The following is a 14,250-nucleotide window of genomic DNA, read 5'->3' on the forward strand; positions in this document are numbered from 1 at the left end:
CAAAACTCCGGACGAGGCCTTTACGAGCTGACTTACTAAGTATTGCAGCACGTCTCAGCCCTCTGGGGGGGGTACGCGGAATGTGGAGAAGCTGCGACGATGGTGCTTATGCCGGCAGACACGGCCGGGGCGGGCTCTAGTGATGCTTAGCCAGGTTAAAGGCTGTGACTTGTCGAACTTCTTGGCCCTCCAATAGGTGGAATGATTAACTCCAGTGATCTCGGGCCCACGTCGATCGCTGATGCGACTACCTACCGCCGTGGACATTCTAGAACCAGATACTACAAGTACACGAACTATTAAAGCACATACATCGCCTCTTTTTAATTTTTAATTTTTTTTTTAATTTTTTAATTCTTTCAGCACTGGCCTACGGTGTACTCTTAACCATCATAACTACTTACTCTTTGCATTCAATTGAAAAGCCCGTCACCATGCTCAGCAAGCTCGTCGTCCTCGCCCTCTCCGCCACCTCTGCGCTCGCCGTGTCCCCCCTCGGCGGCGGCACCTGGCGCAGCACCAACCCGAGCTTCAACGTGCAGACCTGCGAGGGCGGGCACGTCTCGGGCAGCGAGTTCTCCATCCCCGCCAAGCCCAGCGGCTCCAGCTCCGGCGGCGCCTGCTCCAACGGCCACACGCGCGCCGAGCGGCGCTACACCAACGACTACTCGTCCGGCAAGCACCAGTTTGGCGGGGAGCTCAGGATCAACTCGTTTGGCGGCGACCGCGTGTCGGTCAAGCAGACGTTCAACGGCGACGACGGGCCGTTCTTCATCCTGGGCGTCAAGAAGAATGGGGATCTGTACAGCGTCGAGGGCGGCGGCAAGACGATTGCGAGCGGCGTGGCCAGGGTGGGCACGACGGTGACGGTGAATACGGTGCACGATGCGAGCGCCAAGAAGTACCAGGTGTACGTGAATGGCGAGCTCAAGTTTACGCAGAGTGCGCCGGGGGGGTCGTTTTATGACAAGATTGGCACGTACACGACGGATAGCGGCGCTGGTCCGATTGATGTGACATGGAGCAATGTTGCGTTCTGGACACAGTAAGCAAGTTATAGTGGTGCGATACAGTGAACAGTTGTTGAATGGCTGTGTAGATGTGTATTTATGTATAGTTGCAAATAGAATGTTACTCGCGTCAAGATGGTTGGCCAATTCTTCTCTTGCCACTGTTCTGCTACTCGATGTATGTTGAAGGCCCCGTAGTAGCTATTTCGGAGACAGCACTTGGCTAATCTACATAATTTATCCCAACAGACATTGACTCAATACCCCAGCTCGGCCGTCATCTTCTCAATCTCAGCTAGGCGCTCCTCCCGCGACAGCGGGTGCCCAGGAGCATCTGGCCGCCCGTCCCACGGCCGTGGTCCCGTCGGCGGCCTGTAGTTGACGCCCAACGCATCCAGCCTCGCGAGGTGGCCGTCCTCGAGCCTCGTCTGGAAATCGCCAAAGCGGCCGTGCTCTCGCGTCTTGCCCCATGCCACCTCTGCAAACGCACACGCCCGCGGGTAGACCATGTACTGCACGCGCCGAGCATTCTCCATGTGCTCCGTCCAGACATTGACCTGCGCGCCGACGATGTGGCGCGCCGCGTCGGCCTCCAGGCCGGCCGGGATGGGCTCAAAGGAGTACACGTCCTCCAGCGTGAGAAGCGTGCCCACGGGGGTGGGCTCGCCGGGGTCGTCCGACTGGCGGTAGTCGAGATAGGCGTGCACGTCTGGGCACGTCACCACGTCGAAGCCACGCCGCGCGGCAACGGATGTCGGACCGGGCCCTCGCCATGCTGCGACGAGAATCTTGTCGGCGGGACCCGTGTACCCCTCCATGACCTCGTCCCAGCCGTAGGCGCGCCGGCCGCGGGTCGCGAGATGCGCGGCCATCTGGTCCGTGAACCAGCCCTGCAGCGCAGACTCCGTCGTGACGCCGAGCTCCTCCATGCGTGATTGCACGCACGGGCTGGCTCTCCACTCGTCGTAGAGGCACTCATCGCCGCCGATGCAGATGGTCTCGGACGGGAAAATGTCGCAGACAAAGTCCAGGACGGAGCGGCAAAAGTCAAGCGTGGTGTCGGAGACATTGAGCACGCGCGGCGAAATGCCCCAAAAGTCCCAGACGCCTTCATCGGAGCTACGGCCCTTGACATCCGTGTTGCCTAGCTCCGGGTACGCGGCAATTGCGGCTTGCATGTGGCCTGGCATATTCACCTCGGGCACGACCGTGACGTGCCGATGCGCCGCAAAGGCCACAATCTCGCGCAAGTCGTCTGCGGTGTAAAAGCCACCGTGCGGACGCGCATCAAAGCCCGGCTGGTGCCGCGTGCCCTGCATGGAGCGTGTGCGCCAGCTCGCCACGGCGGCGAGGCGCGGCCACGCCGGCACGTCGATGCGCCAGCCCTGGTCGTCGGTGAGGTGCAGGTGCAGGGTGTTGAGCTTGTGGAAGGCGAGCACGTCAATGAAGCGCAGGACATCGGAGAGGGGCATAAAGTGGCGCGCGACGTCGAGCATACAGCCGCGCCAGCGCAGGCCGGACGATGGCGCATCGGCAATGGTCTGCGCGGGGAGCCGCCAGGGCCCGCGGGCGCCGTGCCGGAGGGCAGCTGACGGGAGGAGCTGTCGCAGGGTCTGCCGGGCGTAGAAGAGGCCGGCGGAGGAGCCGCCTTTGATGTGCACTCCGTTGGCGGTGGAAATGTCGATGGTGTAGCCCTCGGGATGGAGGGTGGTGTCGAGCGCGGCGTTGACATGGTCGAAGCTGGCTAGCTCCACGAGGCCTTCTTTGAGGGCCACGGACTGAGGCTGCGGAATAAGAGACATGATGGGAGAAGTACCGAATGAGAACGCCAATCTAAGAATATTGATATTGCAAGCCTGGTCGAAATTGTACTGTGAAGAACTGTGAGCCTTTCTGATTTGGCCTGTACGGCAGGTTACGTTGCTAGTTGGGGGCGGGCAGCGCGGGGGGCAAAACCCCCACGAATCCTCACATCAGATTTACCATGTCTCAAGAGGCACAGCTAGTTAGTACGAAAAAGAAAACAATCCTCTTCAAACACAGGAAATGTATCACAAAGCCAGAGAATCTAGAATGCGACGCAGGACCAAGTTGCTGATGTGATGCCAACTGGTCCGCTGGAGTTGCTCTGGCCAAATTGGCTGCGTCCCAGTACAACACAAATCAGTCAGGACATCACAATGGTCGTGAGCAGTATTCTTCAGTCCTGATTATCCCTACCAGGGCATCCGTTCATAATTTTTTAAAAATGTGAAACGATGTTCTGCTTTGACGACGTCCAACGCATGAAGGCCACTGCTGCTCGTCCGTTTCCTAGGCTCCTTGGGCAATAATGTACTTCTCAGCCGAATTTTGATGGGAGCGGCTATTTTCGCTTCTCCGCGAGTATCATGAATCTTGGATATTGCAAAATTGCCAGAGCTCGAAGAATCTGATATTTCTTTTTCTCACGCTGTCAGAGGTGCTCGAACCAAATGCGGCTAATACGCGATGCAGTTTTGTCACAACCAACGATGATGGCTAGCCTCACCAGCAGTGCCAGAAATTTCTAGGATATCTACGTTGACGAGGATAAAGAACTTGCCGTTTTAAATTGGCTTTGCGCTTTTTTTCGGTCCGGGTCGCTTTGCTCCTGATCCTCTCTCGTCTCTGGAATCTGCAGAACAATGTTCGAAGCTCCGTTGGCCCCGACCCCAAATTGCTGCGATTCGCCATGCACTCTTTAACTTGCAACTTATGGAGAGTGGCTATTAATCACGCGGCAAAATAGCAGTCTGAAGCGCATAAATTCAAAATAAATAAAAAGAGGATATCGAGATGTGACAGAACCAAGCGCGAGCCGCCCACCTCCCCAAATACCCAACGTTCGTTTTTGCGGCACCAACAGTCTTCTCTTCTACGGAGCCTATCTACCATTACCTCCTCTGCATAGCTTCTGCCAGAAACGCCCTTGTACCTTTCAATTAACGTGCTAACCGCAGCTCAGACAATCTTGTTCTTCTCGCTGTAGCCGCGGACCGTGGTCGACAAGTCGCCGACCGGAAGCTGAAAGGGAAAGTCGACGGCGGCAAAGAGCAGCGCGAAGAAGAGGTACCACCCAAGCATTGCGCAGGCAAATGCCGCCGCGCCGCCGCCCTACAATCATCCGTGTCAGTCCATGCGAAAAAAAACACACAAGTCAAGACGAAGAAGAAGCGTGTTTATACGTACCACAACCAGCTTGTGCGCGTAGGCCGCATTGCCGGCATAGTCCTTTGCCAGCGCCCAGTACGCGCCCGTGAGGAGGCTGAAGGCCAAGACCAGGCAGAGGAAGATGAGGAAGAAGACAATGTTGGTTCGGACGGAGCAAATCAGGTAGACGAAGCAGAGAAATCCCATGAACAGCAACCAGAAGCCTGCGAACCCAGCAAGTGTTAGCAAAACCGGCTAGGCAAGTGCAAAAGTATCTTCATATACGTACCGAAGCTGGCGTTGAATCCTTGCGTCTCCAGACCGGCGGCCCCGGGCTCCCCCGCGGGCGCGTACGACGCAAAGGCAGAAAAGGACGGGTTGAGGGTGCTGGCGAAGGAGAGCCAAAAGGTGCCAAAGGTGCCAAAGACGACGGCGGGAAAGGTGTTGCCGAGAATCCACTCGAGGATGGCGCCGAGCGTCATGAGAATACCGCCTTGGAAGTAGTAGACGGGGCTGATGTAGGACAAGAATTAGCTCATCTCGCTTTTTCTCTGGCTCAGTATCGAGAAGAAGAATTGCGCCACTTACATGCTCGCCGCGCCGTTGCCGCCCGCGCCGCGCCAGCCCATGAGGTCGCACGCCAGCGGCGTCAGACAGAGGATGAACCCGGCCACCGCACTTGAAATGAATTATTAGCATTGTGAAACATTTTTCTTTCTCCGTTGTTTGAAAAAGCATACATTGGAGTCGGATTGGCAAACGTCTTGCGCAAGTCGCCCTTGACCTTGTTCTGCGGCGAGAGGTACAGCTTCTCAAAGAGCTCCGGGGTCATGGAGATGCTCTGGGCGGAGCGGAAGCGGCTCAGGGTTTCCTTGTGGCCCTCGGCATAGTCGCTGTCCTTTCCGACGCCGTTGCCGTTGCTGTGATCAGACATGGCCTTGTGCTATCTCTTCAAAGGGGGATGTGTTGTACGGGGTTGGACAAGGAAAGGTTTTGTTTTCGAATAACAACTGGTGCCACAGAGAAGCAGAAATGGGGAAGAAAGGTGTTGGGAAAGTGTAGACGCCAGCCCAAGCTGTATTGTATACAAATAGACCTGGTAAAGGGGGTCAATGTGTGTCAGTGGTTGCGTGTCAATTGAACCGCCAAGCGTGTGCTTGCCTAGTTTAGTAGGCTGCGCACTCGGAGTCATGGCCATGCCCGACACTTTTCTTTTGTTGCCGCCTTTTGCGGAGGCAGAACTGGGAAGGCAAACATACGGGGGGGCAAGGGTGAGATTCCCTTGGCCCGGACGCAAAAGGGTGGCTGGCTAAAGTAACGGCAGACGGGGCTTTGACAGGTGCCGGATAGAAATTCAAGATGAGAAGACGGACGGACGTGTGGGCGATGGTGGCGCTACACACCGGCTTGGGCTGTGCTTGGACGACCGGGGGCATCCGAGCGTGGTGTAGCGGCACATCAAGAAAGACAGCGTCAACACTAACTAGCTCTTGGGGAACATGACGAGTCCAGACGGAATGGGCCAGCGTCGTGGCTGCATGCACAAGCCCAACTGTAGATCTTTTTAGGTCGATTTCCTCCGCGCAATGGACCCTGGGATGCAACTGACGGAAGCCAGTGCTGTTGTTCTACACGGATCGGGAGCCATGCACTGCAGACTTGCCCAGCCAGGTCAACCGACGCATCTCGTTCTGCAGATGAGAAAGAACTGCCATGGCGGGAAGAGCAAGAACAAAGTAGAAAAGCTACTGAAAAGAAGCTTAGATGGTAAACGGATCGGTGTGTGGTTGAGGTGCAGGGAGCTCTACACAACGAGCTAGCTTGAGCGGATATGTCGAGTGCCGCGGGATGTGGCATTTCAATAGCGTGCCGATCGCCATGCGTGACGAGGACATCTCTCTCTGAAGCGGAATACTGTACTTTTATCTCGTAGTACTATTTCTCGTTCCGATCCTCGTCCGATCTGATTTTACTCGGAAGCAATACGCCATTCCATCCATATTGTTCATGCCCTTTTGGGGAACACTGTAGAGAAGCTGTTTCACGGCTCTCTCTCTCTCTCTCTCTCTCTCTCTCTCTCTAAAAAAAAGGATGCGTTATTCCGCGGATGCACGACACGCACACACACACACACACACACACACACGCACACACACACACGCGCAAGCCCACAAGTTTACAATTCCGAAAACACACCTCTTGCCCTCGGAACGTAAAGATCCCTTGCCCATCTGAGCCAATTAGCGCCATGTATCACCCCTCTTCTTTGACTATAATTTCCCTCCCCGCGTTGGCGCTAGTATTACCCCAGATTCTGTCTCAGCCGCCACAAATTTCCCCTTCGCCCGAAAGGGTACCACTTGTCCCCCAGCACTGTTTTAGCGGGGGCTCTTGTGCGAATTTTCCTTTCCTTCTCAGAGTTTCCTTTCGATTTCCCTCAGCGCCTTGACTTTTTAGGCACAACGGGAGTTGTCGAGTGCAGCAACTGGCGCGGGAGAGTGGAAGAATTGGCCTAGACTAGTGGGGCTATTGGATCGCCGCCCCCCGGTCTATCGCACTGGATCACGGGTGCATGGCGCAAGAAGTATAAATTTCCATGGCAAGCATTCCCCTAGAGAAAGAGACGATTGTAACAAGGGAATGATATATCGGAAACAAAAAGAAGAACTACTGTTACTTTGACAACATGCACATCTCAGTAGCAGGAGGGCCTACGGAGCAAACCAGGCGTACAAGGCGCATGGAGACCTTACTGGGCACAGGCACTCGGGGCAGCGGAGATTGTCTCCATCCGACACAATTGGCGAATGCGGACAAATCTCATAGCGATGCTAGTACACGTACTGGCACTCCGATACACATCCTCAACATTGGGGTAAATGCGGGGGCCACCCTGATCTCGGCCATGGGGAGAATGCTTATCACTCTGGGCTTGCATGAGCAGAAAGAATACATCACTTTTCAAAAACGCTAGCCTAATGCTACATAGAAAACAATCTAAAAAAAAGTAAAATCAACCAATCGCTTGCTGCTGCCAGACTCCCAAGCAGAAACCTGCTGCTGCTAGACTCAAATACCAGAAACTTGCATCTGGCCCCTGAATACTTCACCGGGCGCCACTACTTCCATCCTAGTCCAGACACATGGCAGACACATGGGTACCGCCAAGTATCCTACTCGAAATTCAGAACGCTGCGATTGCTATAATCGGAGGAAAATCATACTCCCACCCTGCGCGGCATCGAAGTGAGCGTCGTGACCGATGTGCCCGACGTGACTTCTAGCCCCCTCCTGGAGGCACCGGGTTATTCGCGGGCAGATGTCCCAGAGCGGCCACGATGGCATCGTTCGTGGCAGGGTCCAGCGTGTGACGGCGTCGGCTAAACCACCATCTCGCTGGGTATTCCTGCTCGATGCACTGCGGCTCGACATAGAAGATGAATACCTCTACGGCGTGGATCCAGGCGCTGCGTGCCGGCGACATGCACGGTTTCTTGTGGCGCCACAGCTTGTACTCGCACGCGAGAATGGCATTGCCGATGATGTTGATGCCGCGCGAGACGAGGTTGAACAGGACAAAGACGACCGTGGCCTTTTCGTACGAGTTCATGCCGCGGGGCGGCGTCTGCTGGCTGTTGATGCGAAAGAGCTCAAGGAGCGGCACGACCCACGAGGCAAAGATGAGCGCCTCCAGGATCAGGCCAATGTGATAGGTTCGCAGGATGGTGCCACGGAGCGAGTTGAGACAGAAATTCCACAGAGTCACGGCGAACCCAGCCTGCTACAGGTCAGCATCAGAACATGGTGGGCATCTCGCATCCGTCACTCACCACAACCACACCCACTACCCACATGAGGCGCGACCGAAAGTAGTGCCAGCACAGGGCCGATGCGATGAAGACCACCAACCACTGCGCGAGCCCTATCTGATAGTACAGAAAGACGGCCTGCGTGTAGCGTTTGAAGCACCCCTTGTGGAACTCGGGCTGGTTCCACGCGGGCTGCGCGGCGACGGGGCGTCCGCACCAACGGCAGACGAAGACGCTCGCGTTGTTGCCCATGAGGTACTTCCTGCCGACGTCGAAGCCCTTTTCGTCCCAGACGCAGTCGGCGCAGCGGCTGGAGAGCGGATACCGCCAGTCGTTGGCCGGCGTGCAGACGAGCGCCCTGGGGTCCTCGTGCTGCACGAGGCAGACGCGGCAGGTGTGCCGGATGTGGTGCGCAAAGTCGGGCGCAAGCAGCGCGCGGACGAGCGGCGGGCTCACGCGGGCGCGGAAGAAGCGGCAGGTCCGGCGCAGACGCTCAATGTCGCTGAAGTCGAGGTACGAGAGGACCTTGAGCTGCAGCTCGGGCGGCAGGGCGAGGAAGTGGTCGAGGAGCTCGCTCCGCTGGCCGGGCGCGGTGCCGGACGAGGCCGCCAGGCTGCCGCTGCGGCCGCGCCCGCCGCCGCCGATGGCGTGGGTGAGGGCTTCGAGCTTGGAGAGCCTGCGCGGCTTGATGGTGATGGTGTCGCTGCTAGCGTTTCCGAGGAACTGGTTGCGGGCAAAGTAGGATGTTTCGGGCCGGCGAGGGAGCTGCTGGAGCTCTGCCGGTGTTGCATCGGTGCTGCTGTGCTGCTGCTGCTCTGATGACGCATCCTCGGGGTCTTGGGCGGCGCTGCCGCCGCGGCGACGTCTGGCGACCGCTGTGTACATTTTAAATAAGTGCTCCATGATGTATGCGAGACTGGCGAGCTTCGTTTCTCTTGGACTTTTCCCGCATCAGCTCATGTCCAGACCAAGTCGGCGCGCCGTTTGTCCTGCGGTAGATGTAGGCTGTTTGCTCGTCAAAGGGTAGGACAATCAAGACGGGAGGCCAGCCTAGCTCGTGCGCGTCAATCACAGACCATCTGGTGACAAAACCATTCGCTCCTGTTTGGACAAATTGGACAAAATAGATGATGAAGATTGCTGCGCCCGCGCGTTGCGACTGAAAGCGAAGGTGCCCTGTCGAAGCTCGACGTGGTGCCACGAGTCGTGACCCTTCAGCCGCCCGAGCTGGAACCTCAAAGCCACTAGAGTAGTCTTTTGCCACCGAGATGGCGCCACGCGATGGGACACAGCTGTGTCGAAGCTGAGGTGATGGTAGCGGATGTCTAGCAGTGGCTGTGAGAGAGAGCAATGAATATACTTTTTTTTTGGTGATGAACGCAAATCACAAGCTAGGAAACGATGATGGTTTTTTTATCATGTGAGCGGGGGAATCGACATGGCGATTCGTCGTCTTTCCAAGGCAGCAAAGCTAAACGATAAGCACTCCAAAGATGCGCCAGGATGCGGCGTCGTTCGAACAAGCCAAGGCACTGTGCTAACGTTAGTGCTGGTGGAGGTGTGAGCGAAGCCTGAAGCTGGAGCTGAAGCTGACAAGGATGGCTGGATGGCACTGAAAAGGACGAGCACAGCCTTGATTTATACACTTGCGACAGCCGACTTGACTCTCAAACTCTGTACCTTTGACGGCTCGCTGGAAGCTTAAACGTTATCCCAGACTCCATTTTGCCGCCTTGTGACACTGTAGACACTGCAACTCATTGACCCTGAAGCCATGACGGCTCTGCAGCTTCCCGCCCGACGGGTGTAACACGGGTGTTTGCTCGCTCCTTTGACACGAGGCTGCCTCTTAATTCTACATCATCATTCATGTCCCACGACATTGCAGTGAATATCTACAAAGCTCAAAGCTAAGAAAATTCTTTACTATTTTAGGTTTAAAGAATAGCTCGCTCGCATCCTTGCTAAAGATTGCCTTGTGACGAATACGTGCTAGGTAGTCAAGGTAGTGTCTGCTGCCCTGTAATTGACCCGCTAAGCGGCCCGCAAACTTCAACACCATCACCATTCTTCCTCCTCCCATCTTCCGCCCACACTCACAGCGACATCTCAGCACTCGCCATCTTGTCAAATGCTCAAATTTTTTCCTATCAAAAGCTCTACTCTCACAACAACAAAGACCACTTCTACAACAATCTACCTCTAATCGCACCCGTGCATCTCCAGGGCCACTTGTGACGTCTGTCCAAACAAGCTCCAGCGTCCACTTCCCAAGACCGTGGGGCATCCGTCGATATCGCACATCATGACACTCGGGAAAAACTCACATGAAGCTCGCTTCTCGTCTTTTTTTTCCGTCGCTTATCCCGACATTTCTTGATCCTTCGCACCCCGATGCGCAACCACCATGGTCGTCGCGTCCTCGCCCTTGACCTCTCGCGTCACGGCCTCTAGCTCGTTCAGCATGCACGCCGCCGCAATTACCCGAAAGCTCTGCATCCTATCGCCAAGCTTGCCTCGCTTTGCTTTACTCGGTGCCCCAGCGGCAGCGGCTGCCGCAGCGACCGCATCCTTCTGCATCTCGACCTCAAAACACGCCACCGCCATCTCGAGCGACCGCAGCCTTGCGAGGCTTATCATGGCCTCCCCAGCCTTGACCATTTCGTTCTCGTCCGCCCCCTTCTGTCTGCTTGTGACGAGCGCCTCTGGATTCCTGATCAGTCTGACGACCCAGTTCATCAGCCGTTCCATTTCGTCCTTGAGCTTCAGCGACAAGTCCCGCTGCTGCCTCGACTGCGACCCCGTCTTGTTGACGATGTCGCCGCAGAACGCTTCCACCTCGCTGACCGACGCACGAGGGTTGTGCGAGAACTGCTGCATATTCTCATAAAGCCCCGTCTCGTAGATGCGACGTACCTTGATGGCCTCCTCAATGCTCTGGAACCATTCAATGCGGACCCCCAACGCCGCGAGCCCCGCGTGCATAATGCGCTGCACCTGCTCCCACACGGAGCCGCCCTTGCGGTCCACCTTGCCTGCTGCCTTGTTCCAGAGGTTCTTCTCGTCAATGGAGCGGTAGAGAACTCCGAGAATCTTTTCCGACTTGTGGTAGCGGTACCGCGGGCGCCCGAAGCCGTCGTCGCCCTCGTCCTCTTCCTCATCCACTTCCACAAACGCCACCTCGCCTAGGCTGTACGTCGTCGTCGGCGGCGCCGGCGCCGTGAAATCGGGCCGTGTTTTGGGCTGCCGCGGGATTTCGTTGATGAGCGGCGGGATGCCCGTCTTGGAGTAGTCCACTGCGGTCGAATGCAGCTCGGCCAGCTTGATGCAGACGGGGTCATTGGTACCCGCCGGCTGGATGTCCGCGTACATCAGGTGCTTGTTGGCAATCAGCCCGAGCACGTCAGTTCGCATAAATTCGATAAAAAAGTTGGCAATGTCCTCGCGTGTCACGTCCCTGTCTAGCGGCTGCGGCTTGTTGCGCGGGTAGCTCGCCGGGTGAAAAACATCCTTGGGCATGGCACCCGAGTCCCAGATGATGTTGTATTTGTCGCCGTCCAGGTCGCCGCCGCTCAGCTGGCTGGGCAGGTCGCGGTCGCCGCGCTGGCTAAAGACGACACAGTTGCGCAGTGCGCGTAGTGGGTGCTTATTCGGCGGCGTAATCATCTTGGCCAGCTGGATATCGCCCGGGTGCAGCGCCGGCGATCGGGTGACGATAACGGTGCCGTCTTTGAGCGAACCCTCGATGCCCGACTTTTGTTCCGGAGCTTTCTTGTCATAGTGAATGTAAATTTCGCCTTCCTTGAGAAATCCCGTCTCATCCATGACACCAAACAAAGTCACGCCCTTTTCGACGGGGATTCGGGCTTTGTGCTTGAGCAGCCGAAGCTCTTTCAACACCACATATTCCACGATCGCTTTGAGAAAAGGGTCCCCTCGGTAGTCGATACCATGCGAGTGAAGCCGCCTGATGAATCGCGGCAGGCGAATATTGGCCCCGACACCCTGGTACTCCAAAAAAGTGCATGTGTTGGCCGCCGTCGCCGTCACGCCGCGCAGCGTCTCGAGCGCCTTGGCTTGCATCTCCTTGAACCAAACTGGGTTCGTGCCCATATCCTCCAAGATTTTAATCATTTGCCGGTTCAGCACCAATCGGAGCGGTTTGTGGGCCACTTCACATATGCCAATTTCCACAAAGTCGCGGCTGGGAAACTTCATCATGGACTCGGCGCGGATGCAAATCTGCTTGCCGAGTAACCGTGGGTCCAGCGACAGCATGCCTTTGATGCCGGCCACGCGAATCTGCACGCACGTCGGCGAGCCCAGCTTCAACGGCAGCACGTTCCAAAACTCCTCGAGCGCTTCTTGGGATATGGTGCCCACGCCGTCGCTAAACACGCGCGACTCGTCAACACAGCTTTTGACGTCTTCAATGTAATTGATCCGGATGCTACCGCTTTTGAGGGACACGGCGTAGGGCGTTTCGGAGAACGCCTGCCCGATGCGCGCAGCACACTTGGCAGGGATGCGAATCTCGCGAAAATCGCCGAGCGAGTTGAGCACGGTGACGTAGTCCTGGCGGCCCATGTTATGGTCGACAAACGGCGCCATGAACCACGCCGAGTGGGAGCGCAGGCTCGAGTGCGAAAAGCCGAGAAAGGAGAAGCGTCGGCCGGCGACCTCGATGCCCTGCCTCATGACCGTGCGGTATTGGTCGTAGACGTAGTCGTTGCTGACGCGCGGGTTGAAGCTCAGGCCCGAGCCGTCCTCGTCGGTAAATGTGACGCGCAGGAAATAGTCGGTGTGCTCGTGGAACATGCGCAGCACGCGGTTCTTGGACTCGGCGTCGGGTCCGCCCAGCACCACGCGCGTCGGCGTCACCATGGCTTTGAGCACCCACGCCTGCTGCTTGGACAGCGTCTCCCCGAGGCGTCCGCCGCCGGCCTCGATTCCGGCCCGCACCACCGCAGCGGGGGCGCTGCCGCGCAGCAGCCCGCTCTCAATGTCCATGACGCGATTCAGCAGCTCAAAAGGGTCGAGCTCGTTGGGCTTCACGCCGGGCGTCGGGTACGGGATGTCTTTGAAAAGGCGCTTGAAGCTCTCGACGGAAAATGGCAGCGGACGCTTGCTCATCTGCGCATCCATGGCCAGCGTTTCCATGATTTCCAGCATCGTCATCGCCAGCGTCGGATGCAGGTGATTATTGTACACCATCTTGTGCACCTGAAACAGCAGCACAAACGGCAGCAGCAGCGGATTATTGGCCAAGTTTCTGATCTTGCGCATGAACTCTTGCATGCACTCCAGATACCCCTCACTGGCCTTGCCCTCTTCACGCTCGACGCGGAGCGTGTGCCGGCTCACCGAGACGTCGTGATGCTCCTTGATGGCCGCAAAGAGGCGCGCGACGTCTTCATCTGCGGGCAGCTGGAAGCGGTACACGAGACAGTGCGCGACGTACTTGTTGAGCTCCGGCCAGCCACTGAGAACAGGCTGGCGGGACCACTGCGTTCGCAGGTCCGGGTCGACCGTGTTGCGGGCGTAGAAGCGTGGGCTTTCGTTTAAAATCATGGTGAAGGAGCGGTCGCCAAAGTCAAACACGCAGTCCTCGACCGTGGCGTAGGAGATGTGCATCTGGTTGCCCGTGACGGTCGTCAAGATGCACGACTTGCGCTTGAACTGCGACTGAGCGGCCGTCGTGCACTCTGTCTGGCGCGAAAACGCGAGCGACTTGGCCGCGTCGCCCTCTGCGGCCTCGGAGAAGATCATCTTGCCGCTGGCGATGCTGTTGATGCGGCAGACGGTCGTCACGGTCGTCGTTTTGGCGGCCTTGCTGGCCGGGGCGCTGCTCTCGCGCTCGTCCTTTTGGAGGTTCAGATGGTTCAGGATAAGATGGTCCGCCTCCTTGGCGCTCTTTTCTGCATAAACGTCTGCCTGAAGGATGCACAGCCTCGAAATCTCGGATCCGCGACGCGGGAAGCCTGGCGGCTTAATGATGCCCGCAGCGGCATCGGCCGCCGCGGCCGCCTCGGCGACGGAGCGTGGCTGCGAGGGCGCAATGACCTTGCCGTAGCGCGCGAGAAAGGCGGCGCCGTCCTCGGCGCGGAGAAAGGTCAGCCACGCCTGCGTCTTCTTCTTGGGCTTGTCGCAGGACCAGTCCTCGACGCCGAGACGGCGCATCAGCGGGGTGAGCTCGTGGCGGAGGCTGTCGTCGGAGAGGTCCTTGGGGACGCCTCGGAGGAAGACCTCCATGGTGTAAC

General features: G+C 57.3%; 5 protein-coding genes across 6 annotated transcripts; 1 reads left to right on the forward strand and 4 right to left on the reverse strand.

The window, feature by feature from the left end:
- Nucleotides 1–434: 434 nt before the first annotated feature.
- LMH87_009477 (uncharacterized protein) lies at nt 435–1,049 on the forward strand (the record flags this gene model as incomplete). Its single annotated transcript, XM_056196477.1, has 1 exon — nt 435–1,049. One exon carries the CDS (start codon nt 435–437, stop codon nt 1,047–1,049), a length of 615 nt encoding a protein of 204 aa, XP_056053619.1.
- Nucleotides 1,050–1,267: 218 nt separating this feature from the next.
- On the reverse strand, nt 1,268–2,812 carry LMH87_009478 (uncharacterized protein; the record flags this gene model as incomplete). Of its 2 annotated transcripts, none has more annotated exons than XM_056196479.1 (1): nt 1,268–2,812. In XM_056196479.1, one exon carries the CDS (start codon nt 2,810–2,812, stop codon nt 1,268–1,270), a length of 1,545 nt encoding a protein of 514 aa, XP_056053621.1. The 2 variants fall into 2 exon arrangements, with proteins under 2 accessions (XP_056053621.1, XP_056053620.1); XM_056196478.1 differs by having other exon boundaries at nt 1,268–1,939.
- A 1,180-nt stretch (nt 2,813–3,992) lies between these two features.
- LMH87_009479 (uncharacterized protein) lies at nt 3,993–5,115 on the reverse strand (the record flags this gene model as incomplete). Its single annotated transcript, XM_056196480.1, has 5 exons — nt 3,993–4,145; nt 4,221–4,405; nt 4,471–4,694; nt 4,770–4,859; nt 4,922–5,115. The coding sequence occupies 5 exons, from the start codon at nt 5,113–5,115 to the stop codon at nt 3,993–3,995; spliced, it is 846 nt and encodes a 281-aa protein (XP_056053622.1).
- A 2,135-nt stretch (nt 5,116–7,250) lies between these two features.
- On the reverse strand, nt 7,251–8,893 carry LMH87_009480 (uncharacterized protein; the record flags this gene model as incomplete). Its single annotated transcript, XM_056196481.1, has 4 exons — nt 7,251–7,354; nt 7,406–7,412; nt 7,483–7,959; nt 8,012–8,893. The coding sequence occupies 4 exons, from the start codon at nt 8,891–8,893 to the stop codon at nt 7,251–7,253; spliced, it is 1,470 nt and encodes a 489-aa protein (XP_056053623.1).
- A 1,458-nt stretch (nt 8,894–10,351) lies between these two features.
- On the reverse strand, nt 10,352–14,242 carry LMH87_009481 (uncharacterized protein; the record flags this gene model as incomplete). The annotated part of the gene is made up of 1 exon (XM_056196482.1): nt 10,352–14,242. The coding sequence occupies one exon, from the start codon at nt 14,240–14,242 to the stop codon at nt 10,352–10,354; it is 3,891 nt and encodes a 1,296-aa protein (XP_056053624.1).
- Nucleotides 14,243–14,250: the final 8 nt, after the last annotated feature.

Source organism: Akanthomyces muscarius, chromosome 5 (genome assembly GCF_028009165.1).
Source record: "Akanthomyces muscarius strain Ve6 chromosome 5, whole genome shotgun sequence".
Lineage (NCBI taxonomy): Eukaryota > Fungi > Ascomycota > Sordariomycetes > Hypocreales > Cordycipitaceae > Akanthomyces > Akanthomyces muscarius.